The sequence below is a fragment of the Atheta coriaria genome, unplaced genomic scaffold (assembly GCF_025399875.1).
Source record: "Atheta coriaria isolate IRGN ID8LTWV9N9 unplaced genomic scaffold, Caltech_Dcor_3.1 hic_scaffold_8_pilon, whole genome shotgun sequence".
Classification (NCBI taxonomy): Eukaryota; Metazoa; Arthropoda; class Insecta; order Coleoptera; family Staphylinidae; genus Dalotia; species Dalotia coriaria.
In genome coordinates, this window is record NW_027045450.1 from 8,626,494 (window position 1) to 8,652,900 (window position 26,407).

At 36.6% G+C, this 26,407-nt stretch overlaps 4 protein-coding genes across 4 annotated transcripts in view; 2 read left to right on the plus strand and 2 right to left on the minus strand.

The window, feature by feature from the left end:
• The window catches only part of LOC135797446 (lachesin-like), a 30,698-nt gene extending 22,678 nt beyond the window's left edge, over positions 1 to 8,020 (plus strand). The window contains exons 5-8 of the mRNA XM_065309811.1: positions 1,749 to 2,042; positions 3,642 to 3,788; positions 4,079 to 4,195; positions 6,342 to 8,020. Of these exons, the coding sequence (XP_065165883.1) occupies positions 1,749 to 2,042; positions 3,642 to 3,788; positions 4,079 to 4,195; positions 6,342 to 6,427 (644 nt within the window). The 3' untranslated portion in view covers positions 6,428 to 8,020. The remainder of the gene's footprint in view (positions 1 to 1,748; positions 2,043 to 3,641; positions 3,789 to 4,078; positions 4,196 to 6,341) is intronic.
• A 7,008-nt stretch (positions 8,021 to 15,028) lies between these two features.
• Positions 15,029 to 17,013, minus strand: LOC135797378 (lysosomal Pro-X carboxypeptidase-like). Its single transcript, XM_065309731.1, has 4 exons — positions 16,659 to 17,013; positions 16,414 to 16,596; positions 15,967 to 16,347; positions 15,029 to 15,903 (listed from the first exon to the last, which is right to left on the minus strand). The coding sequence occupies exons 1-4, from the start codon at positions 16,769 to 16,771 to the stop codon at positions 15,159 to 15,161; spliced, it is 1,422 nt and encodes a 473-aa protein (XP_065165803.1). The 5' UTR covers positions 16,772 to 17,013; the 3' UTR covers positions 15,029 to 15,158.
• Positions 17,014 to 18,823: 1,810 nt separating this feature from the next.
• Positions 18,824 to 20,914, minus strand: LOC135797305 (E3 ubiquitin-protein ligase SIAH1A-like). The gene is made up of 5 exons (XM_065309581.1): positions 20,551 to 20,914; positions 20,179 to 20,459; positions 19,941 to 20,116; positions 19,616 to 19,872; positions 18,824 to 19,220 (listed from the first exon to the last, which is right to left on the minus strand). The coding sequence occupies exons 2-5, from the start codon at positions 20,450 to 20,452 to the stop codon at positions 19,040 to 19,042; spliced, it is 888 nt and encodes a 295-aa protein (XP_065165653.1). The 5' UTR covers positions 20,453 to 20,459; positions 20,551 to 20,914; the 3' UTR covers positions 18,824 to 19,039.
• A 513-nt stretch (positions 20,915 to 21,427) lies between these two features.
• On the plus strand, positions 21,428 to 24,763 carry LOC135797380 (potential E3 ubiquitin-protein ligase ariadne-2-like). Its single transcript, XM_065309734.1, is given in 6 exon segments — positions 21,428 to 21,926; positions 22,295 to 22,543; positions 22,609 to 22,859; positions 22,916 to 23,210; positions 23,693 to 23,780; positions 23,783 to 24,763. Coding segments are annotated over 6 exon segments (1,455 nt in total). The 5' UTR covers positions 21,428 to 21,674; the 3' UTR covers positions 24,103 to 24,763.
• The last annotated feature ends 1,644 nt before the right edge of the window (positions 24,764 to 26,407 follow it).

Here is a 26,407-nt window from a genome sequence, read left to right on the forward strand (position 1 = left end):
AGTCGACACATCATCACACCAAACTAAACTTTTAAATTGTTACATATTTAACACGTAAAACACTCAAACAACATTCATTTCATTATTGTATTGTAATTTTTTATTTGTTTTGTTGTTTTAAAATAATAATTAACTGGGTACTTATAGCGTGCGATGCAATTAACGTTTGTGTCCGTGGTTGGTTGGTTGCCTACTCGGTTTGTCGAGGGGGTAGTCTGTGATTGATACTCGTTTAAATAATTTAAATGCAAAACAGGCAAGATGCTCGCGTTCCGGAAAACCGGAAGAATGATCGCGAGCATTTGTCTTGTCAACACACGCAACTAAAACCACGTTTCCTACACACGAGAAAAAATTGCTAGGACAAACGATTCGAATCAGGATTCTACTTGAAAGACACATATTCAGAGTGTTGTGATAAAAATATTTTAGTGTGGAGAGTTTTTTTATAGGTGGAGGTTTGGGAACACTTTGTATAGGAATTTATTCTTGTTTCCTTGGTGGCTTCCGGTTGTTCTCTCGTCAGTTTGTCACCAGTACAAATGGAACATTAGCCTTGATCTGCTCCGGCTGGTATTTATCTCGGGGGCTCGTGGATTGACACACACGAGGGGGTGGTAACGGATTCCGGCCGCCCACCAAGACATTTTAAACTGGCGTTTAGACATTCGGTTACGTTCTACAATGTTTCACATAGTATCTTGGGAAGAATCATTCAATATTAAGGAATGTATAAGAAAACTACCCTTATCTTATAAAAATTAAGTAAAATATATTTTAGGGAAATAGAATTTACTTATAAAATCATTTTAGCGCCATCTGAACTTGAATTATAGAACTATAACTATGATAAAATTACCATAACAATTTTCATCCCTTATTTCGCACCCTTCTAGTTGATATTTAGAAATAAAACTTCACAGAATCACTTATTAGGCCAATCTGAAGCTTTTCTGAAAATTTCTTCAAAATCTGTTCAGCCGTTTTGAAGTTACTGAGATACAAACATACAAAAATTTATTTTTACCCATATAAGCAGCAAAATATTTTAAAAATCATTTTTTTCTTTACCGAACTAATTAATTTAATTTTTTTATAAATTTCTCTTAATTAGTCTGATTTTATCAATATGAAAATCAATTGAGATTCAGATTTCTATAAAGAAGCAATCATTTATATAATATAAATTACGAGGGTAGCGCACCCTTAACCTCAGCGACCCTCCATCAACATTCACTGCATTTTCCGGCTACCCTCGAGAAAATGGAGTGCATCAGGAGAAAGATCCAATTCTTTTTATGCACATCGAGGATTTATGTGGGATTCTTTGCCGTAAAGGAGAGAGATTTAAAGCTTTGATGGCGGATGATGGTTATGAATGAGACAATACAACATATTTCCACTGGATAAATCTTTTTTTAATACAAATATATCATCAACACTCTGTATAATCATCTTACAAAGCAATAATTCAAAGGAATCGAATCGTAGACGCACACAAATAAAAATAACAATAAAGAATCTTCTTTTATTCAAAAAATAAATAAAAAAACAAAAAAACTTAAATTTTAACAATTACTATCAATGTGTAAAATGTAATGCATTTAAACAAGTTGTAAATTTAAATTTCTCGCAAATTTTGTTTTGTCTGTTAGAAACACATTGAGAGCATTTAGTGGAGGCGCCGGGCTACAACTGTATATATCAACTGTTTAACATCTTTTGACAATGGTTTTTGTCACTTTCAGTCCCACCGATGCTCTGGATCCCACATCAACTCGTAGGTGCTCCATTAGCGTATTCTGTGACACTGGAGTGTTTCACCGAAGCTCACCCAAGCTCGCTAAACTATTGGACTCGTGACGATGGCCAGATGATTCACGATTCCCGCAAATACAGCACTGCAAACGTGGTGGGTTCCCCGGCGTACAAAACCCACATGACCTTGACCATCGCAAATATTCAACAAGCTGATTATGGGACTTACAAGTGCGTGGCGAAAAATCCACGTGGCGAGACAGATGGCACCATTAGACTTTACAGTAAGTAAATTTATTCTGAACTTACATAAATCACGTAATTTAATTTTAAGTCACAAATCACCAGCTATTTGCTTATAAGTAAAAAACTCCTTTATTAAATCACTAATCCTTATACCTTCATTATACGAGTATTCTGTGTTTGCGATTCTGAGTCTGCGATTCAGAATTCTGTAGTTCGATCGATTCGACACCGTCTAGCGGTAATTAAACTACGTAAAGTAATTAAGATTAGACAGTGCTTGGCGATATCAGTAACATCTTAATATTTGGCTCGCGAACGGCATAAATTATTAGTGGTGGGGGCGGGTGGGTCCGGGCGGCCATAAATTACGCCGTTATAGAGCAATTTGCCATAAAAGTGGAATCGCCGGGCGTCATCTATCTGGAAACCGTTAGAAAGTACTTCGCAAAGAAACTTGTGTGCCACAACAATAACGGGCGACAGATGCGCGCTCGTATTTCATCTGCCGCCGCCGCCGCCGCTCGCCGCCAACTAGTTACACAGCAATTACAAGCCAGGAACAACAGCACTCGGGACGCAGCAGAAAAAAAAAACTTGATCTCCGACGATAAGAAGAAGATGCTGCAAACTCTCGGGGGCGGTCAGGAGGCGGCAGAACTGAACAAAAAAACTCCAGAAATCTGACAATGACCAATTACATTCATTGCACGTGCACAAAACTTACTTTTTACTTTGGCATGTGAAAAACTTAAAAACCACCCCCAACATGTGTGAGGCGGTAAGTAGCATGTGCGTAATTCAATCAAACTTTTGTAACTGTCACAATAATTTGGCGGCTGTATCAACACATTGGGGGTGGCAATTGTAGAAACAAGGGTGTTGCACTCGCACCTCTGGAATAATCGACGGCGGCGGCAGCGGCGGCGGCGTACATCCCGACGGTCCCTTTTCATCTCGTAACGTGACAGGATTCACAAAGTAACACAGCGCGCTCAACACGTGTCGTTTCCATGCCAACGGCTTTGGCTGACTCCTCGCGTAAGATCTTTGCCACCTCCGCCGCCTCCGAGAAAGACAATGTTCAGCAAACAGCTTGCAAAACAATTCGCCGAGTGGATTATTACTGCAAAAAAATTTCGAGATAAAATATAACGTTTTTAGGTTAGGTTTTTTTTCAGGTTATGTTTTTTTGAAGGTTTAATTTGGTTATTAATCTTGATTGGCACTTATTCACGTGGCACGAATTTGCGCCGACACTTGTCAACACCACCGCCGCCGCCGCCTCCAACGTCATCTAATTGAGTTGCAGCAGTCAATCAGTGTCACTGTGTTCGAATTCCGTAATTCATCAGTAAAAACGAATTTCTAGCGCCATTGTCCTCGTCCTTTGCATCCTTGCGGTAACAGTAGTCAACGCACAGCCGAAATTGCCTGCATGTCAATCATCATCCGCACCGCCTGCATGGCTTTTGTTTCAGGTGGCACCAACACATCAAAAAATAAACTATAAAATACGATAAACTCCCATTTAATGCTGAAAATAAAAAAAGAGAAGCGTCGATAAATTCAATATAAAATCAATCAAGATTTTTGAAGGGGTTTGAGAGGGAGGATGTTGATGCATGTTTTTGTCGCAGCTTCCTCGCCGCCGACCACCTCGCCCCGGCCGACCACCACGGATGCACCGAGTGGCCGGAGCAAGGACTCATGGGCCGGCAGCGGTGATCTCAACAACTCCGTCTACGGCAATCAGACATCCCTCAATACCCATTTAGCGGAGAAAGGTATCCACCATGACCCCAAACACAATCAGAAAACAATCCCCCATCTTAAAACGCGTGGATTACTCATGAACACCCTGTATATCCGGGCATATTTTTGAGGTTATTTTGTGAGGTTAACCCTTTGGGTGATTTCGGCAAGCACACACTTCTTGCACAGCGCACAGCATGGTTTTCAAACACAATTAGCAACAACACTCTCTTTTCTCTATCTCTGATATCAAATCAACAACCACCTTCAATTCATATTCATCATAACCTCAAATCAAAACTAATAAATTTTATGTTTCCAGGTTCAAAGTATCAATCCAATCTGAATGAGATCGACAAATCGGAACAAAAGTCCAGCACGGATGTGGATTCCAAAGGAGTCATCTATGAGTGGCCCTCCTCGGAAGAGAACTCATCAAGTAAGCCTTTTGGTTAATATTATATTATTTTATCTAACCTCACACTATAGGAGTGTTAGTGTGACATGTATGTATGATGCAGTGGGAGCTTTGAGGGCGGCTGTCGGGGGAATTGAGTGTGGTGGCAGGTTTCGTTGCGGCAGTTCCTCTTTCTGAGTCTCGCGAGACTAGGAGATTTGAATTTTAACCATGTACTTACAAGCGTATTCCGATTGACTTCAAGTCCCATGCGGGAATGCTCATGATTTTCAGGCGGCGGCGTCTTTTAACTTTCTCTCTGGTGCAAAAGGAAAGCAAAAGTTGCTTTAGAGTAAATCATCTTGAATTTGGATCAGTTTTTTTTCTAGGAAACGTAGTATGAGGTTAAATAGTATAGAATTGAGGTTATTTTTTGACCAATCAAGTTGCTTTTGATGTAATAACTATATGCAACCTATTATACATCTTTGTATTGTAAGTTGCATATATTAAAATAAGTTTAACTTAAAAATATGATTATTTTCACAATTTTGAAGATAAAAACGGGAAAAACAACTATTGGTGAGGTTAATACTGCGCCATCTTGACTTTGCATTCAATTTTTTGTCCAGCAGGCTTAGTAAAAGGACTTTTTCATCAATTTTTGACATTTTTAGGTTTTAGGTTAGTTTTACTATAATTTAACCCCAATCAAGTCCCTTTGACAGTAATAACTGTATGCAAACCACTATACACCTAAGTATTGTTGGTTGCATATATTAAAATGGATACAACATAGAAATATGATTATTTTCACAATTTTGAAGATAAAAACGGGAATAACAACTATTAGTGATAAGATTACTGCATTATCTTGACTTTGGTTCAATTTAATGATCAGCAGGCTTAGTTTAAAGCAAGTTTTCATCAATTTTGACATTTTTTAAGTTTTAGGTTAGTTTTATTATAATTTAACCCCAATCAAGTTCCATTCACTGTAATAACTGTATGCAACCCACTACACACCTAAGTATTGTTGGTTGCATATATTAAAATGGGTCTAACATAGAAATATGATTATTTCCACAATTTATACGACAATAACTTGTATAGCAACTATCGATGTGAATGATGTGGTCATTTGAAGAAATTTCCATTTAAATTGTCTGTCGGGCGCAGATCTGCGACATTGGATACACACAGCGGTAGACAGGTGCTTGCTTGAGAGACCTGCCGTCGCGATAATAATTCGATTCCTTTCAGCGGCATCGACGTCCCGTGTCCTGCAGTCGCGGTGTGTCGGACGTGCCCACGTCGAGGTCAATCTGACTCATAGGAAATTGAGAAAACTCCATTTCCGACGGCGTTTGTACTTTCGACGCACATAAAAAAAATCAACAAAAAGGAAGCCCGCTTTGCTATTTCCTCAAGATCAGGACTTTAGACCAATACAAAAATTGGATAGTAATTGTACCCATTGAAACATAACCTAACTTACCACGTCAAACAAAATGGCGGAGGTAGACATCATTTTTTATTTTCTAAAGACTTCTAAAGTCACACAATTTATACTTTATACTTTATATTACATTGTTGCGTAGCAAATCTAGATTTGGATGTAAATGCCAAGTGTGCAAAGAGGGAATATTATATGTGCACAGATCAAAGACAATGCGACGACTATTTTTGGTTCTGCAACATTGTGATACCGTTGCGGTTGTTCAGCACATACTCAATTATGAATGCAGAGGTGGAATTTTTCAGATCAAAAATTCTCTATGCAAGCAACACTTGAAATGCATTAAATATTTATATGTACAATGTATGCAACCAACATTGCATATTATTCAATACAAGCTTTTTCTTGCGACTTTGTTTTTAGTTAAAATGTAAAATATGTCTCAATTGACATAATTTTATTAAGAAAGAATAAGAAATGCTAAAAATACACTTTAGCGCCATCTATGATTCAATTATTTGACTATAACTATGAATAAATCTCCATTTAAATTTCCAGACCTTATTTAACACCCTTTAAAACATAATTTTTGACATTTTAATGATTATTCTGTTATTTTAGGCCAAGACAAATCTATTAAATTTTAAATCTTCAAAATCTGTCAAGCCGTTCTTGAGTTATACGCATTTTAACTAAACTTTAATGAGATTTTTGTTTCTTTGATTACAGATTCAAGATTTAAGCTAACGAGGATATGCTCCGCGCCATTATACATCCTGATGGCAACACTAGCGCTGTGGACAACGCAGCGGTGAAGAGCGTAAATAGAGTAAGCTAGTCATAGGCGCAAGCATAGGCCACACACCACACACATTGACGCACGTGTTAGCGCAGCGCATAACCGATGGCAAATATACACCCAATGCGCAATTTCTGTTATCGTATTATAAATAAAACTATATTATGTTTACAAAAACCAAAAACAAAAAATGATACCTAACTCGTAAGCTAACTGATAACCTAAAATGAATAAGATTGATATATTGAGAACGTGCTGGTAAACATAACTTTAAACACTACGGATACGATACGACTATGATATATATATACAAATATAAATATGAATATATATGAATATTATAAACAAGAAAACAGAAAAACAAGTGTAGACACATATAGCTAAGGAAGCAACTGGAGTATATTTTTAAATCAAGACTGAAAATCAGTTAGGATAATGAAATGAACTAATTTACTATACAAAATTAGCATAGACTAGCGTTGCATACTAATTTTCACTTGTTCGCGACGCGAGACGCGAACTTCGCTGACAGCGCGAGGGGCTGAGTGGAGGGGGGAGCAGGATAAAGGAATTAAAAACAACACACACTCACAGCAGTCACCACCGGGGCGGGGGAAGATGTCAAAACTAGTAAAACTCTTTTCCAAACCAAAATAGTCACAAAAAAAAATTGTTTTTCAAATCTGTAGGGAAGTAAAATCATTAAATTCACACACAACTACCGCCATCTATAGGTGACACAAACAACTCACACATTGTTATAATTCACATATGTTTATCTTCAGTATTATTTCATTTACTGACAAAAACAAAACAGGGTATTAGCGTGTTTCTCAGTCGGTTTCGGTAACAAAAAAAATCTTAACTAGGCTTAACACGTAGCTTAACATAAAACTAAAACTTTTACCGTTTGTAATGCGCGCACGCTCGTTAGTCTATTGACGTAGTCATAACCGCAACGTGAACTCCTACTGCTCGCCGCTAGGTGGCGACACAAGTCATCCGTTTGATTGTGTTTACTAAAAAATGAGAAATCAAAAGGAAAAAATGTTGAAAATGTTTAAATTTTAATCGTTGGCATTAAGTTAGTAATATTATAATCATAAAATATTAACGATATCAATTTTGTGAACATTAACTATTCAGTTTCCAATTGGTTCGTGTTAAAAATTGATATTGACTATGAATGTATATTAAATGTAGATACAAACATATACAGGACATTGTAAATATTACCAACACACACCCAAACACACACACTTAATTAATTATAAACTAAATTATTATAAAGTAAAATAACGTAAATGCAAACAATATTGATACGTAAATAATGATTAAATTTTTAAAGCATGATTATTTGTAACATGTAACACTCTGTATATGATTGCAAGTATTCAACAGATGGCGCTGATTGTATTTGTAACTACCGCGCTTTTGATTCAGTAAGTATTGAATGCGCATGCGCGTATTTTGAAACGATTACCAACTCAGCAATCATTACCGCATAGGTTATTATGATAAACTTGAATGTGCTCACTGTGTGCGTTTGTAAAAAGAGATGAAACTGTGAGGGAGCGATAAATACGATAAATAAAATAATGACATCATTCATAGTTCACTTATTTCTGTATCCAGTTATTTCCCTAGGCAACCAACATTCCACAAACGTGGATACACAGGTGAGTTAATTAATGTGCAATTGATCGCGTGGAATTATTGGTTTTATTGCACATCGATGGTGCTTGATGATTTATAGATAATTTGTAATTGTAATTTATTGCAATATTTGTTATTAAATTATCGAAATCTACTCGGGATTGTGATTTATTTATTTTTTTCCATTTTGTGCATTCAGCATATTTCCGCAACCACACATACACGAATCTTCAGCATTAATATCGGTAGGGAATTTAATTTACGAAAGTGGCTTCGGTGATTTTACCTCTTTGCAAATGCAACATTTCTCGGAAGAGGAAAAGGACGACTTTCCGAGTGAGCTGCTGCGACGAAAGAAGGACTATGCATTCGTGTGGACTAAATGATTAAGGCATAAGTTTTGCTTCTGGGTAAGTAAACATCTTTGAAAGTTTGCGGTCAAACACAGATAAAATCATCTTTTGAGCGACATTTTGAGATTACATTGCTTTAAATGTAATTAAATATGTTGTAAATCGAGTTTTAACCATGATAAACACTTGGAAATCTCTTGGGAAGCAAAAACTTAAGTCACTTTTGATATAATTTAGTTATAACCATGTTTTGGGACTTTCTAAACTCAAAAAATTTAAATTTAAAGTAAAAACTTCATTTTACACATAAATATAAAGAAATAGATTGACATAGGCAACACATTTAACATATTTTACTTTTGGGGATTTATTCCAACTAAATTTAACCTTAAAAAGCTTAAAAATTTAATTATACACACAAATTTTAAAGAAATACATTGTTATAGGCAACACATCTAACATATTTTACTTTTAGGGACTAATTCCAACTAAATCTAACCTAAAAAACCTTAAAAATTTAATTTTACACATAAAATTTATGTTTTTTCAAAACAGATTGACATATGCAACACAACAAACACATTCCGTAGTTATTCCCATTTCCTCTGCGCTCCGCGTGACATGTGTTGAAAAAATATTTCGATTAAAACTGCAATTTTCATCATTTAATTAACTACAACCTCCTGAATATAGCTGTCATTCATGTGTGAGGTTATACATTCGAATGAGTTCTTCACACGACATTAGATTTGATACGCTTTGATTTACTTTGACATCAAAGCAGATTCTTACACATGAAATACTTGCATATCGCCAAATGAAATTATTTCACTTCGAATGCTCCAAGATAATATAAAGATTATATAAGACTAGCTTTAACCCGCGGCTTCGCTCGCGAATATCTAAAATAATGAAGTTGCTTCCGTACGCGTCTGTAGTCACAGAAGAAGTAACAATGAAGTAGAATGGCGGGAAGTTTAAAATGGCTGAAAGCATAGTCTATGGAAGTATAGTGTACAGTCTCCATAGTGTAGTCAATTGGATTTGATGTTGACGTAGCTGTCGATAATACAGTGTGATAATACAGTGTGATGGTACTATAGTACTTAGGTTTGAGCTTCATTGCTGGAATGCTAGATGGCGTTAAAGTAGTCAAATAGCCAGATGCAGAGGTATTATTGGCTAAACAATTTCTTTATTTTATTTAAAAATAATTTTTTTATTAAATAAAAGTAGCCTATAACCATTCGGGGACCACTAAGAATATGTGTATAAATTATCATGATGATCTGTTAAGTAGTTTTTGCGTGAAAGTGTAACAAACATCAGGACTTTCGCATTTATAATATTAGTAGAGATTAGAGATGATTAAAAAAACTCTACACCTTGTATATTGTACGCGTATAATTTGGTGGGAGCTGTCCGAGGAGAGCATTGAACGAAATTTCATTTTATTTATACAGCAATCAGAAACGAATCGGGCACCAGATGCCGTTGTCTGAAGTAATCAGCGGCGGCCGACCACAGCCCGGCAACCCAACCCACACAAGAACTCCCAAGTTATAGGGTGTGAGAGAAGGTCTACGCGCCTATTCCACATCCGTCCGTCTATCTACAGATCGAATCCATCCTCTTCCCTCCTCACAATTCTATTCTGCTTTGTTTTTCAACAGTTACAAGCATCCAATGTTGGATATTCATAATTTGTGCGTGCGACTCAAGCAATTTATTTAGTTTTGTTTTAGTTTGTAGTTTGTGTGGCCTACGTGATGCTGCACTAATGCGTGTGGTTTATAATTGACGCAGTGGTGACACCTCGCAGTCAAGTTCTGAGGTTATGATCGGTAAACACTCAAACAACTCACCCTTCTCTTTACTGTACGCGTAAGGTATGCGTAAGAAAGCAGCGTGTGTAGGGTTGGCTAATCTTATGCAACCAAGTGAACGCGCGGCAATAATACGTGTTGATGTTGAAGCCATGTTGGACTCTATACGTTTCCACGCCGATGAAGGATGGAGTTTGCGTTTGCACAGCCAAGGCAACTTCAAGTTCTCCCGCTCGGCGCGCGAGTTGGTCGAAGTATTCACCTTTATACGGCCAAGTCAAACACGTTAATATGAATAGAAACGTCTGAAAGTTCAGAACCGCGCGCGGCGGGTGTAAGGAGGGTGGCCGTGCTCGAGGGGTCAAACAAACAAAACGTCTAACTTTAACTTCACCACATGTTCACGTTGCTATATACTTAGAATTTAAGAGTTAAAAATGTTTAAAAATTTTATTTTTGATTTTTAAACATTTTGAGGGTTTAAGATGAGAGATGAAAGCGAAGGTGAAGGTGAATTTTACAACTAGGATTATTATTATTGCAAATATTTGATCACTGCTTACCAAACACATTTGGGGTTTAATTTGTGTAAGCCTAGCAGTATAGGGTGTGTGTTTGAGGAAAACGTTTCTCAAAGAGCATGAGCATCTGAGGATGTTGGTCTGGTGGTGCACGCGCCGTGTGTGCATTAAATATTTATGAAAACGGCCAGATTTCACTCCGTGTGGTTGCGCGGTTGTTTTTCCTTTCACTTGCTTCCTGCGTTCGCGTAAAGTTTCATTTGCTAGTGCTTTCAGCGGAGGCAAACGCAGATTGCAGGCGGCTGATAAATTGAACATGGAGTGTGAAAGTCGGGGGTTGGAGGTCGTATGGAGGTTGTGGGGGCAAGATTAAAGGTTCACATTTTGACAGGATTTGAAGATAAACAGAATTGCTACATGATACATGATATTCTGTAACACCTTGAGATTTTTGGTTAAAATTTGATTGATATTGTTGAAATTTATTTAAAAAAATTTGTTTTTTTAGCAAAAAAATATTTTTTTTAAGTATTTATTGTTTATATCCCTACTAATATTATAAATGCAAAATTCCTGATGTTTGTTACACTTTCACGCAAAAATTACTTAACCAATCATCATGAAAATTTGTACACATATTCTTAGTGGTCCCCGAATGGTTATAGGCTACTTTTTATTTAATCAAAAAATTAATTTTTAAATAAAATAAAGAAATTGTTTAGCCAATAATACCTCTGCATCTGGCTATTTGACTACTTTAACGCCATCTAGCATTCCAGCAATGAAGCTCAAACCTAAGTACTATAGTACCATCACACTGTATTATCACACTGTATTACCGACAGCTACGTCAACATCAAATCCAATTGACTACACTATGGAGACTGTACACTATACTTCCATAGACTATACTTTCAGCCATTTTAAACTTCCCGCCATTCAACTTCATTGTTACTTCTTCTGTGACTACAGACGCGTACGGAAGCAACCTCATTATTTTAGATATTCGCGAGCGAAGCCAAGGGTTAAAGCTAGTTAGTATATAAATGTGAAAAAATTATTAATTTATTGTTTTCTAAAGGAAATTATCCTTAAAATTTAAAAAACCGCGTATAAAACAAAAATTTCAAAATTTTGACCTAAAAATTGTTGTAATTCTTAAATACACAGCAATATTTTGTTGTTTTTTGCTCATTTTGATAGTTAAATAGTTTCTTAATAATATAATTTACCTTAACACTGTTTAAAACAATCCAAAATACCCAAAATTTTGCTCCAAAAATGTTAAAATTGAAAAATTTTGTTTTTGTTCAGATTTTTTTGCAAAAACTTTAAAATTATGCTAAAAATTGATTTGATTTTTTAATTTTTAATTATTCATAACAAATTATAACTATCAATAATTGATTTCTGTGCCTAATAACTCTAAAAAGCTAAAAATTAAAAAAAAAGATTATTTTTTTCAATTTTATTTTCAAAAACTAAAATTTTGCTAAAAATTGATTTTATTTTTTAATTTTTATTTAATCAATACAAATTATAACTATAAATAAATAATTTCAATGCCTAATATCTCAAAAAAAAAATTTTAAAATAAATTTCACATTTTTAAAAGAATACTGTAATTCTTTATCTGTGCAGCAATTTGTTTCTGGAAACCTTGGCTCAAAACTTGCCTGAATGATTTAAAGAGTAAAAGCGTGATTTTCATTTCATATTTTCGCCCTCCTTACGTAGTCCGCCGTCGTTTCATGAGTTGCCTTAACGTCTTTAGGACTTTAATTTCCAAATTACATTTGGCCGGAATTTTTTCGCTCGTTTCTCTTTTCTAAAAGTCTCCTCCGTATTGGGAATGTATTGGGAATTTTAAAGAAGCTGCGCCCGGAGATATGTGAGGCGGAATACAAAAAAAAGAAGAACGAACGAAAACCGTGGCGAACGAACTTCGACGTTGCCGCCGCCGCCGCTACCTGACGATTTGCGATCATCCCGCCCGCGTTCGCACGCTTCGCAGCGATTCCTCTTATTTCAACATTTTCAACTGCCGCGAAAGTGCCGACGCGGCGGAAGCGGATTGTCCGCATCCATCCATGTTCATGTTCCGACTCGCAACGTTCGCAACTCATCCCCGCGCACACACCGGCAAGAAAATGCAGCTTGTGTAACATTTTCACAGCTCGCAGCAACTCCACGAGAGTAATATTTGTTAAATTTGCTCAATTTATTTTTGAAAACTCAAAAATTCACAATTGAAAAAATACTCATAACAGAAATCCTTACTTTTATTAGTATTATACATGTAAAAATGTGTTTTTATGTGTAATTGTATGTTTGTTTCACTTTCACGCAAAAACTACTAAACCAATCATCATGAAATTTTTAATAAATATTCTTAAAAGTATTGAGAAGGATATAGAATAATTTTTATTAAAAAATAATAACATACAGAGTGTTAAATAAGCAATGAAAGTTTATATAGTGATTTAATCATAGTTTTAGCTACTTAATTCAATCCCAGATGGCGTTAAAGTGAATTAAAACCAAAAAATCAACTATTAACAAAATTTCAGCTAAAAATTACACGTAGTAAAGATACAGAGCGCTGGATTTATTTTTTTCGTCTTTCCAATCGTGTTAGTGTTCATTTTTGTGCCGCTCGTCTCGTTCTCGTCAAACAAACGAGGTTTGCTCGACCATTATATTAAGTTACTTAACGAAGACCAGATGAGTCGATGAGTTGTGCAAACTGACGATATTTTTATTACACCTGCGCGCCGCCGACGCCATCTAACCGAATTTATGAACTACGAGCGCGGAATTTATTTTTCCGCCTTCCGCGCACGTCTGACAATAACCCGAAACAGAATTACAAAACCCGAAAAGAAACGCATTTCTTGGTAAAGAGTGTAATTACACGCTATTAGTGCACGTCGTTCATTGAATCAGAACGATCAATCTCGGATGCTGATTGCCAATCGCCTTCTGAATGTCTCGCAAGGCTTTAATGCGTATTAGCTGAGAGTCATTTGTAAAGTCGACAACAATGCGTCGAATTCATCCTCACCCTTTTTTGCTATGTCTTACAAGTCTTACAAAACAGAGACGGATTTTGTATTATGACATTGTGTATGTTTAAGGTAGGCAACACAATATACACTAAAATAATAAAAAAGTAATTTTTGTTTTTAGGTTTTAAAATGTTTTAAAACGATTTAAATACGTCTCTGTAAATGCCTGGTTACCGTGATAGTGTCCTTGTCGTGTTATTGCGCCTCGCGCCTTGTTTTTCCACTCCCCTACAGCGCGTAAAAGAAAAATGTCCACGATTTGTTATCCCGCGAATTCGATTGTGCTAAACCATCAAAAGAAGCAAAAAAAGAACGGATTCGAAGTGTCGTCTTCAGTTCAATTCAACTTTTCCACCGAAACAAAGCCACCTATAATTGTTTCGATTGGAAAACTCAACAAAAACTCTAGGCAACCCATATTACACGCTTGAAATTAAATTTTATCGCTGGCTTTTCAGATGAAGCATATGTAACGAACACTTGAGAACACATCTTGTATACGCTTGCTTCCAACGCGTCGCGCCAACTTCCAACAAACTCAAGTGTCTCATTATATGCTAAATCCTGTAAAGCAGACTATCGAGGACCCCGTCGAAGAACACGCCATTTGTCGGCGTCGTGTCTTCGTGGAGCACTCCTGACGGCGGCGCGCATTCAACGCCTGTCGGCTTCTTGTTACGCGAAGCTTTCACACGCGCATTATCCATGTGGGTGTAGAACGCCATCAATGAAAACGCACGAGGGCCCCGACAAAAGAAGATGATTTGATCGTGCAGTGTTGAAGCTGTTAGAGGACGCCTTGGAACGCGGCAACACATCTTGCACACTTGTAGTTTGTCGTCCTGACGCAATTTCTGGTTTCGCAAGTGTCTCCACTCGTCGCCCACTTCAAACACGAGTAATTGTAGCGCAAACACTTTTTTACCTCACACAGTTGATGACATTTGACATAAATCACATTCAAATGAAGTAGGACGCCGGTTTATTGGCCGCCATTAATCTTCAACACTTTTTGCGCGTTATTTATCGCCCGGGGTGAACTTCTCTTCATTTATTCATAACCTCAATAATGAAGATTAAGATGTCGCGTGGAATTCTTTTCAGCGTGGTGAGGGAAAAAATGATTACGTCATCGTGTAATTTTCCGGTGATAAAATATAATATCCATCATGTCAAAGTTTCCTTAACAATGATTAAGTTTAAACATCGCTTTTTATTGGTAATTTGGCAAAGAGTCTACAAAGAATGCCCTGCGGAGTTTTGGGAAAGAACTCGTTTCAACTATTTATCTACATCTAGGAGTTAAAAAATATACAGGGTGTTCTAAACATTATTCGAGATTGATTTCAACCAAACATGGAGAATGTTTTGGATGAGTGTGCGTGCATTTTTGACAGTATCCGGATCTCCTGGGTTACTAGCACGTAAATCAAGATGGTGGGCCGCATCCGGTATGACAATAGTATACACAGAAGTACTGGATGAGTTGAGAACGCCACCTGGTGACCACGGATCCAATAATCCATTAGTAAAGATAATATTTGAATATTCCGCGTCTTTCCCGCCATAATTCAAAATAGCGTAGTCTTCACGCTTTGCAGACACGCCAAACTTTTGTATACAATCATTTGAGAATTTTGGGAAGTCCCATGATTCAGGTTCAAAGATACCGTTGGCGTTATCAACACAATAAGGCATGACAATTTCAGTACAAGCTTGAAAATCCCAACCATTTCCATCAATATTACCATTGGTGTTATTCACATTAAAACATTTCGTAGCGCCTGTATAATTCGTGTAAACTGATAATGCCTTGCCAATTGCAGTGAGCAGATCCATGTCCAATGTCTTCTTATCGTCCAGGTGCGCGCACATTTCACGAACGGGGTGTGCTGGGACCGGCATGAGGAATTCAGTTGGATAAGGATAATTAATCATCGGCACCACGCTGAAAATGTTCTTCACTGCGTCGTTTAATTTCGAAAGATCTTCGGTGCTGTTTAGGGACGCGCAGAGGTGCCATTCATTCGTCAACCAATCACGACCTTCTTTTGTTGTGGTTATGTTTCTATAATATAGGTTATGTTATGTTTTATTATATTATAATTGAGGTTATGTTGTTTTATTTCACCTTATGGCCGCCCAGCTACGTTTTATATTCTTTGGACATTCACCAGTTTTTGATGAGACGTTGAAAACATCAGCGACTAGGTTAGAATAAGTGTTACAAGGAGTAAGTCCTTGGAATTGATATATTGGGGCGGAGGATGCTACAGCACCATTGATAACCCATGGATATTTAAGTCTCATCCAAGCAGCGAGCATTCCACCATAGGATCCACCAAATGCAATCACTGGAACTGGTTTATTTTTATTGTTTTTTGCAATATTTGTTTGTATATTATCCAGAAGATAAGCAAAATCAGCCAGGGCTTGTGTTGATGATAAATAACCAAGATGTTCAGCGTCTGAGTATGATTTGTTTTGGAACGGCATTGTTTTTCCATAATATCTATAATATTTTAGGTTATATTATAATACATAACCAAACTTTTGATTTTAGTGATTTTTAGGTTACCTGTGCTCAGCAAACACTAGCATGGCATTGAAATCAGGCGCAATCTCCCACATTAATCCGGTATTCTGCGCGAAGACTTCAATGTCACCTTCGTTTCCGGTGTAGAAAAAAATTGGTCCCTCTGGTTTCCAATGTGAATCATTCACGAGATATCTCAAGTCAAACGTTGCATTTGATCGGTAACTATTAGAAAAATGATTTTTAAAGGTTTTTACTTTGTTTTTAGTAAATTTTATATTTTTTACCTGAAATGATCCAGTGGGACACTCAAAGTTAAAGTTTTATAAGAATATGGACTTGCAGAAATGTCCCTCGTGGTTAAAACAGTCACCAAGAGTAAACACAACAACACCGCCATTGTTTCACGCGCGTTATTTCAATAACTGAGTGGAAACCACGCGGAAAACGCAATTTATTCAGTTGTTAAGTGCCACTTATTCCAATTATTTCTTTTACTTTACTTTTACTTGTTAGTCAATAAATGGGAATCCAGAAAACTCCATTATCAATCTGGTACAAGCACAACCACAATCAGAATCAGAATTATACAGTACACTTATCAAGTGTCTTTATTAATACATGTATATATATTGTGAAGTTGAACTATTGAACTCACGATTGTAAGTATCATATGAATATGTACATGAACAATATTCGCCGGCTCAGCATAGCGCATCGGTTGAAATTTAATCAGTAATATCATATACGGTGGACAATCGTCCGTCAACGGTCACGCTTTGTGCGGTTTGTTTGGTTTGCCGGCGCAGCGCAATGCTTCAATTGCCGCGTGAATCATTCATTCATTGCAAATGTATAATAACAAGTTGGGAATTTGTTAGTAAAATGTTCGGATTTGACATGCTAGAGGCATCTGGCGACAAAAACTGTGTATTAGTAGTTTTAGATGGCCTTCAACAATAGATAAACAGGATTATAAGTTGAATCTTTCGTTGCAAATTCAGGTAAACAAGTTCGTGATTTGTTAATAAAGTATTCTGAATGGTATTGGTAGCGGCATCTAGCGACAGATTGTATGTATTAATAGTTTTACATGGCCTTCAGTATTAGATTATAAGGATTAGAAGGTGAATTTTTCACTGCAAATACTTGTAAACAAGTTAAGAATTTGTTAGTAAAATGTTCAGATTGGTATTGGTAGCGGCATCTAGCGACATATCGTATGTATTAATTGTTTTACATGGCCTTCAGTATTAGATACACGGTTGAGAAGAAAAAACATGGGAGATAACTATTGTTGTTTATTTTATTTTATTGTAATAAATAACCATAGCAGGAATTAGGTATTTTAACTCAATAAAAATAAAATATAATTAATTTTCTTGCATATTAAAGCGTAATACATGCAAAAATCCGTTTTTTGTTTGTTTATTAGTGCTGTTGTGTGTAAAATCCTATTTTAATAATAGTTAATAACATAATTATTAGTAATATTTAAAGAAAACATAGCAAAAAGTCCATTTCAAGCCGTTTTTTCACTTGGAAAAGGATATTTTTGGAAAATGTTATGTAATGGTAGGCAATCAACATTACACAACAAGACATTATACAGCGTGACTTTCAATTTTCTATTTTCAACATTTTCACTGAAAAATGGCAATACAAACAATTCAATGCATTATTATTTAACAGAATTAGCTTTAAACAATATTAACTAATTAAAACTGCTTAGAGTAGCTAATAACTTCACTTGTATAATTATCAAAATGTTGAACAACTTTGAACAATCTGTAATTAACGAACACTGAAAAACTCTGACATAAAAGTCAGAATAAAACCCCATAAATTCAAGTTTAATATTTTATTTTATATAAATTTGTATTTTGTATTTTAAGTGTTATTTTACAAAGTATCCTTTGACAAATCGCCTGCGCTATTTGATAGTTACCAGGTAAACGCAACCGAGTGTGAAATGTACAAAAGGAAAAAGCAAAACACCTCTTTCTCAGCATCACTTGCGACTATCCGTCAAACATTAGCTGCCATCAAGTGCCTCATGCAAACGATACAAACGAACAAAACGCCAATTCCGTTACCCTATCATCAACTCCTCTTGAAATAATTGAACAAAAGTAAAACAAACAAGAATTCGAGAAATAATGAACAAAACAAGAACGAAAATAAAATGAAGATATTCCCGGGACATAATCAGTAAACACTCTTAACAGCTAGTTATCACAAACATAAAACAAAAGCCCTCATAAGTATCTTGTTCGTTTTTTATCACTTAGCATCTTTCTGTGTTTAAAAATAGTTTTCTCCTTCACGCCAACCAACAAATACGTTGCCACGCCAATCATCATACATATTCATCTGATTACTTTTGTTTCCTCCATCAGTCAGTCTGTTCACAATGAAAACCAGAAAACTCTTTACGCAAGAGTCAAGTGTGTATTCGTTAACTCGTTTAATCTTATTTTATAAGTAACAACATCTTCTTACTGATATTCCAAGTGTGTGGCTATTGATAACTAGAGATATCTTGGTGTTCATTCGGTTCTTGTGTTGCATAATGAGAATAAATAAAAACCAACCAAAGTCTGCTGAGTGTGTGTGTGGGGAGCGCGTCACAGGCGCCTCGATACTCAACTGTACGCGCGCCGCGCGCTCAGCACACCACCGATATGGTAACGTTGATGCCCAGGTTGTTGTTGTCGGCGAAGAGCTGCGCGATCGACGTGTCGAACACCAGGCAATCGGAGCCCATGATGGCGGAGGCGACGCCTTCGTGACTCGAGCGCGGCATTGCTTCCCAGGTCAGTCTACGGCGATTACCGTTTAATTCCAATCTGAAAATGCATTAAATTGTCAAAAAATTGGTTAATTTTTGATATTTTTAGATTCTACATGTTTTTTTCTGTAATTTTATGGTATAAATTGATATTTGTTCATTATTTGATATAAAAAAGCAGTTTTTCAAACAAAATCTATCAAATCACGTGACTTTTCTGCATTTTCCGACCATTTTCACTTTTATTTCTTGAATTTAACAAAAAACCGTTGGCAAAATTTAATTTTTCATTATTTCCTCAAGCTTTTTGCTTGATTTAATACATTCGCAGGTCTGATTGTTGACAATACAACACTAAATGTTTACAAAACATATCAAGTTGTTCCCAGAATGTCAATCAAACTTATTGTTGATTGTAGTTTGATTAAAACAGAAAAAGTTGAATTTACTTACCTGTAGGCAAAATGTTCCGCCTGTTTCCTCGAGCCAATCAACTGCACAATAGCAAAGAACTGCGTATGCCCATCCACCTTCTCCTGCTTCTCCAGAATGAGCATAAAATGATGCCCAAAACAACTCTGCATCATCACCCAATCCACAGCCCCAGGCAGATTGATCTCCGTCGCCAGAAAAACGATGTCTTCACCGTTCAAAGTGGTAATGTTTTGATGCGCGTGCTTTAAGTGAATCATAACTTTTTCTAATTGACCCTACAAAACACAAAACTCAACACATAAACAAATTTCTCATATTTTTTAACACAAAATTTAATCATTACCTGCCAGGAACATGAAGCGCCCGGACATGGACAACTATAGGGCCGAAATTCGCAGATTTCTTCATGCTCGGCTTTCTCATTGAGCCCAAGCGACATCCGGCAGCCATTCTGTTTGTGTTTGCATGGAAACATCAGGTTGTTGGCCACCTTCTCCATCGCCAAATTTCTTATATCACCTAATACAACACAAATATGAATATTTGGAGATAAATATTAAGTAAATATTGAAAAAGTTTACCTAGAGTGCCCCTACAGGTGGGACAACATGTCAACTTGGGCCTGCAGCTGGCACAAACCAAATGCCCCACTTGGCACTGCATAATCGGCGGCAGTACCATATCGAAACACACCGGGCATTCGAACAGCGCGGCCAATTCATCAGTCAGAGTACCAGGATTGGGAATCTGTGACAGTTGATTGTTGGATGAAGCAGAAGTGCCTGAAGATGATCCGGACGGCTCGACGGTCACCGACACGCGATTACGCTTCTGATTGGGTATGGGTTGAGCCATTTTAACCCTGTTACAAACAAATCATTCAATTTAATTAGACAATTATATATGAATTTGATGTAAAAAACGTGTGGGTGCTTTGGATTACTTATACTTACAATTCGAACTTAAATTACACTAAATTTTATCAATTAACCGTTTCGCGGCGAGAAGAGACAGAGAGAGAGATATAATTAAATTGAAATAAAACCTGGGGATGGTAAACGTGGGGGCTGCGGACTGCGACTCAGTGCACACCCCTCGCACCCATCCGACGACGACGGCGGCGGCGATATCACTTCCGCATCGACTCGCGGCGCTTCTCTCTCGCGCGGAACGTGTAAAGCTCGTTGAACATTATCGTGCGCAGGCGGCTGCAGGAGCGAGGACAGCAAGGACTCCCTGATAACGATGATTCTAACGCGAATGCGACGACGGTGTTGACGCCATTTCACTTCTGGCAGTTCTAGCCAAATGTCAACACACTAAACATTCATTTGTTCTTTGCTGGGCGTCACAAGGTTGCCTAACTACCGCGGCCAATCACAACGCACACAAACTTGTGCGATTTTTATTTGAATTTTATAGCAAATTCTTTTCACAAAACAAAAGCAAATTTAATGCACATTTAAACTCTTACGGTTTATTGTTTAAAATATGCTTATTATTGAGTTAATTTAATAATATCTTGTTTTAATTTATAACTTTTGGATTATTACAATTGGTGTAATGTTGGTTGCCTATACTGCATTAAATTTGCTAAACCAATAGATTTAGAATCTGAAGATGGCGCATAATTCAAAATATTTAAAACTAAAACAGATTTCTCTCCAAAACCTAATAAAAGTATTAATAATATCTATTTAAATTATAAATATACATCTATTTTATTAATTTCAATTCATATATTGTTGATAATTCCCAATTAATCGCTTCATTTAATGTCGTTGACACTTGCAAGTCCTCTGCGCGTGTGTACGTGCGTGTGTCGAGAATAAAATGGCGTCTGACAGTAAACAGGTGATTTTGGTGATTTGTTAGATCAATTCGTTTGGTTATCCAGCTCGAGTTCTTCGAGTCATAGAAAAAAAGAAACAAAAGAACATCACTTTGTTTGGAAATGAAGCGTCAACGCAGAACGCCCCACATTAGCACCACAACTATAATCGAGTAGTTCTAGAAAAGTACGAATTGCATTCCTTCTTGTCCTGGTGGCCCCGGTGGATGAACCAGTGTCGACGCGATGGACGCCGAGTTTCAGGACGTGCAGGACGACTCGGACATGGAGTGCTCCGACAACGAGGCCTACGACGACGACGTTTACTATAACCAATGGAATCAGGACGACAACGACATGGAGCAGAACGATCCGTCTGCTAGGGATCCAGAGTACTTTTCTTATGATTGCCTCACCGAGGAGCAAGTGGAGAGACTGCTGAATGAGTCCGTCGAGACGCTTAGTAATAATGTACATATTACACCATCACTTGCCAAAGTAAGTAATTTATTTATATATTGATTTTTTAAAAGAAATTTTTGCATTATTTTGGTATTAATTTAGTAAATAATTAGATTAATACTTGATCAAAGTCTAAATATGTTTTGAAAATGTGTTTATTTGTTTCTTGAGTGAATATTGTACGAATATTTAAGTTATTTTTGAAGTTATGAACGTTTTTGTAGCTGAAAACTACAAAAATACATTTTATTTCAATTTTTGGTTGTTATTTGATGATTAAACATGATTTAAATGTTGTTATTCAAATAACTAGCTTGTCATTGTTGTTATTTTAAGTTATTTGCTTATTTTCCTACCTGAAACTTTTGTGTAAACAAATATGAACATAATTTTTTGTTTTCTAGTTATTGTTACATGCTCACAACTGGGCTGTGCAAGACATAACAACAAAATACCGTGACGATGCAAATAAGCTCCTCATCGGCTCGAAAATCAAGCCGTCTTCGACGCTATCGCTGGCGAATGCGACGCGACTGCTCAACTGCACCGTGTGCGTGCAGGCGCAGCACAACGATAAGTTCTACAGCCTTTTGTGCGGCCATATGTTCTGCAAGGATTGCTGGGCGATGCATTTTGAAGTTCAAATTAATCAGGTATTAGTATTTTTAATTCTATTGTGATGAATAATAAAATTATATTGATTTAATTGTATATTTAGGGAATATCAACGGCAATTAGTTGCATGGCACGCGATTGCGAAGTGCTGGCGCCTGAAGATTTCGTCCTCAAGCACCTCACGCAGCCGGACATGCGCGAAAAGTATCAGCAGTTCTCATTCCAGGACTACGTCAAGTCACATCCGGAGCTGCGCTTCTGTCCGGGCCCCAATTGCGCTGTGGTGATAAAAAGCAAGGAGTGTAAAGCGAAGCGCTCGGTTTGCAATCAATGCAAGTCGATATTTTGCTTCAGGTAATTAATTATTCCCTGAAATAATTTTTATCAAACACTAATTAATATTTTTATAGATGTGGAATGGATTATCATGCACCAACAGACTGCTTGGTGATCAAGAAATGGCTGACAAAGTGCGCGGATGATAGCGAAACGTCGAATTACATTTCGGCGCACACGAAAGACTGCCCCAAGTGCCACATCATCATCGAGAAGAATGGCGGTTGTAATCACATGCAGTGCTACAACTGCAAGCACGATTTCTGCTGGATGTGCCTCGGCGATTGGAAGCAGCATGGGTCGGAGTACTATGAGTGCTCGCGGTACAAGGACAATCCTAATATTGCTCACGAATCTATTCACGCTCAGGTAATTTAAGAATATATAAAATTTAAAAAAAAGATAAAAAAGAGAAAAAGTTGAAAAGAAAAAGTTTGGGGTGTTTCTTAGTGTTTTTGCTGATATTTTCTGTTGTAAAACATGAAAAAAGGGTAAAATCTGACAAATCTGTCAAAAATTTGCAAGAAAAATGTGTAAAAAGAGTTGCATAACTTCAATTTTGGTTAAAAAGTTGATTTTCTAGGATTATTCGACGTAAAAAAGAGATTAAAACATAGAATTAGGATTTTTAAACAGAAATTTAAATAATATTTCACTTTATTCAAGTTTTACATGCTTTCAAATTTCATTTTTGCTTAAAACGAGTTCAACGATACGAAACATCAAATTCTAACCAAAAATCGTAATATTTAAGTGAAATTTAAGCTTTTTAATCAAATATGGCCAATTTCTACAAGTTTAGTACTTTTTATTATTAATTACTAAACATTTTACAATTGTTTCCCTTCCAGGCGCGTGAAGCACTGAAAAAATACCTCCACTACTACGGCCGCTGGGAGAACCACTCGAAGTCCTTGAAACTCGAAGCTGAAACCCTAGAAAACTAAAGACACGCATCAACCAAAAGGTAATGGCCGGCCTGGGCACATGGATCGACTGGCAGTACCTCTTCGTGGCGGCGAATCTGCTCGCCAAGTGTCGCTACACACTTCAATACACTTACCCGTACGCGTACTTCATGGAGCCAGGCTCGCGCAGTTCCTTGTTCGAGTACCAGCAGGCGCAGTTGGAGGCGGAGATCGAGAACCTCTCGTGGAAGATCGAGCGAGCCGAGACCACCGATCGCGGCGACCTCGAGAACCAGATGGACATTGCCGAAAAGCGGCGCGTGACACTACTGAAAGACTTCTTAGACGTGTGATACAACATTTAGCTTAAGCCTAGTTTTATTTCTGTTTTGCATTGCGCATGCGCAAAGTGAAACATAACGTATCCGAACAAAAAACGAATGAATTTTCAATTTTTGCGTGTTGGTTGGTTGGTTACGCATTGCGCATGAGCAATGGACCTCATCGTCTTTCACTCTACTACCGCTCTTAGGTTAGAGAAATATTTTAAACAACGAATATTTATTTTGTGTACTGCTATGTATGTTTAGTTTAAATTGAATAACGTTTGACAACACTGATGATTGCAGCTCTTTGTATTTAATCCGTAGACGATAGTTGTACATACGCTATATTTTCTACAAGTTGTAAACGAATAACCAAAATATTGCAGAACACACAATGGCGTTGTGAGGATGCTAGGGAGTTTTTTTTCTTTGATTGTTACACTTGAAATTGTACTTGTAAATGTAAATCATATTGCTCGTTTTTTCTTATTCGGCTAATTTTTATACGTAGACTAAAGATGACTAAACATTTCGAGAGTGGTGGAGTGATTATGCAATTAATGTGGGTGGAAATGATAACGATTATGTCGATTATGAACGAGGTTATGTTTTAAACAGTGCTGTAGTGCGATGACGCATATGGACATGAGTACATTTTATAAAATACATTAAAAATGAATGATCTCAATGCTCATCTGTTATTGTTATGTTGTATTATATCAGGTAATTTGTTTGTTTTGTTAGATTAGTTAGTATTTGCATATTTTTAGGTTAGGTTGTGCAGAAATATTCAAATATTGTATTTGTTTTTTCATGTTTATTAATCAATTTATTAATTATGTTCGCATTACAGCGCTGCCAACTACGAAAAAATGATCTAAATACGACCCTGTTCATTTATTGACAAAAAAAGAACTGGAGAACAAAACTACATAGCGATTGATTCAGTATAATTACTATTGAAAGTTTCCATTATTCCAAAAATACTTAAAAACTATTTTTATTTTGGCAGTACTAAAAAAACAATTGATTAGCTTCTTTAGTGAGAGTAAAAGTAAATACGCGCCTAAATTGTAATTAAATAAACGACTGCTACTATGTAGCATGTTGTATCAATTAGGAAACATATTTTATGGCCGAAAATTACGTTTATTTGCTCGTTTTATTTCATTAACGAGAATATCCAGGAGCAATCAAGCCCACAAAAAATTTGACAAGTTATATTGTTGTCTGATTAACTGGTTGCCTATATTAGTATTACAAAATCAACAAATAACAAAATAAGAATTTCCATAATTGATTCAAGGGAAAAAATAAATATTAAAAAATAACTGAAGTCAAGAATGAGTTTTGATAGAAACAACTTAATTTAAGTAAAGAAATACTGCAAAATGGATAAATTCGAGATTTAAGGTGTTTTCAAAATTTATTTACAAAAATTTGGAAAAAAATCATTTTTATCAACTTTTGATTGGATTTAAAGGCAGGAAAGTATTAACGTGTTTAAATTGTGGAGATAAATAAGTCCTTTCATCACCACAGTTAAAGGTATAAGAAAAGTAACAATTTTTATAGAATTTTAATTTTTTTAAAACTTTTTACTTCAAGCTTTCGAGAAATTGATAAAAATTAACAACGTGTAACTAAACATCGCTCACTATTTAAACAATCCAGTCGAAATTCATCCCCAATCAAATCAACGAATCCAGCTACCTAATGTTGATCTACCTCTCTATTGTTTCAACACAAACATAAAATACGCATCGCTGCGCCCCGCAACAGTGTGTGATTGAATGTGAAACAAAAATACAACAAATTTCATTTAATCGTGTTTGCACGCACACCGCCCAAACATGCGCGCAGTCTATAAAAGTCCTGCCACACATATATCATATCGTCAGAGCCATAATTGTTATTATTGTTTGCCTTATCGACGCTGATCATGCCCATGCTCATCTTGCAGGATTTCGCGCACGTCCGGTCGGAGTGGAGAGTTGGAGTGGCGCGGATGCCTCGCAGGGCTTCCTCGTTCCTCAATTAATTTGATTGGAAAACGACGAAACGACGGAATGCCCACGGCCCACGGGGTCCTGCGACAGGAGGAGGACGCCGAGGACGACGCTCCGGCCATGGGATGGACGGGATGATATAAAAGGATAAGACGCGCGTTCAGTGCGCAACAGTTTGCTAACAGCACGTTTTGAGCTTTAATCTGCGTTTTAACGCGTAAAACAGCATAAAAACGACGAATTTTTTATTATTCGTTTTTTATTAATATTGCGTCAATTTGAACGATTTCAACGATCTAAAATCCTTGAAAATGCTTATTTTA

Bases quoted from the DNA above. Each gene is read 5' to 3' on its own strand.
- LOC135797378 (XM_065309731.1), bottom strand. From the start codon at position 16,771: ATGGCGGTGTTGTTGTGTTTACTCTTGGTGACTGTTTTAACCACGAGG. The intron at 16,348-16,413 runs GTAACCTAAAAA...AAAATATTATAG, and splicing joins CTAGTGTTTGCTGAGCACAG to ATATTATGGAAAAACAATGC. The intron at 15,904-15,966 runs GTGAAATAAAAC...CCTATATTATAG, and splicing joins CGTAGCTGGGCGGCCATAAG to AAACATAACCACAACAAAAG.
- LOC135797305 (XM_065309581.1), bottom strand. From the start codon at position 20,452: ATGGCTCAACCCATACCCAATCAGAAGCGTAATCGCGTGTCGGTGACC. The intron at 19,873-19,940 runs GTAATGATTAAA...TGTGTTTTGTAG, and splicing joins GCGCTTCATGTTCCTGGCAG to GGTCAATTAGAAAAAGTTAT. The intron at 19,221-19,615 runs GTAAGTAAATTC...ATGCATTTTCAG, and splicing joins GCGGAACATTTTGCCTACAG to ATTGGAATTAAACGGTAATC.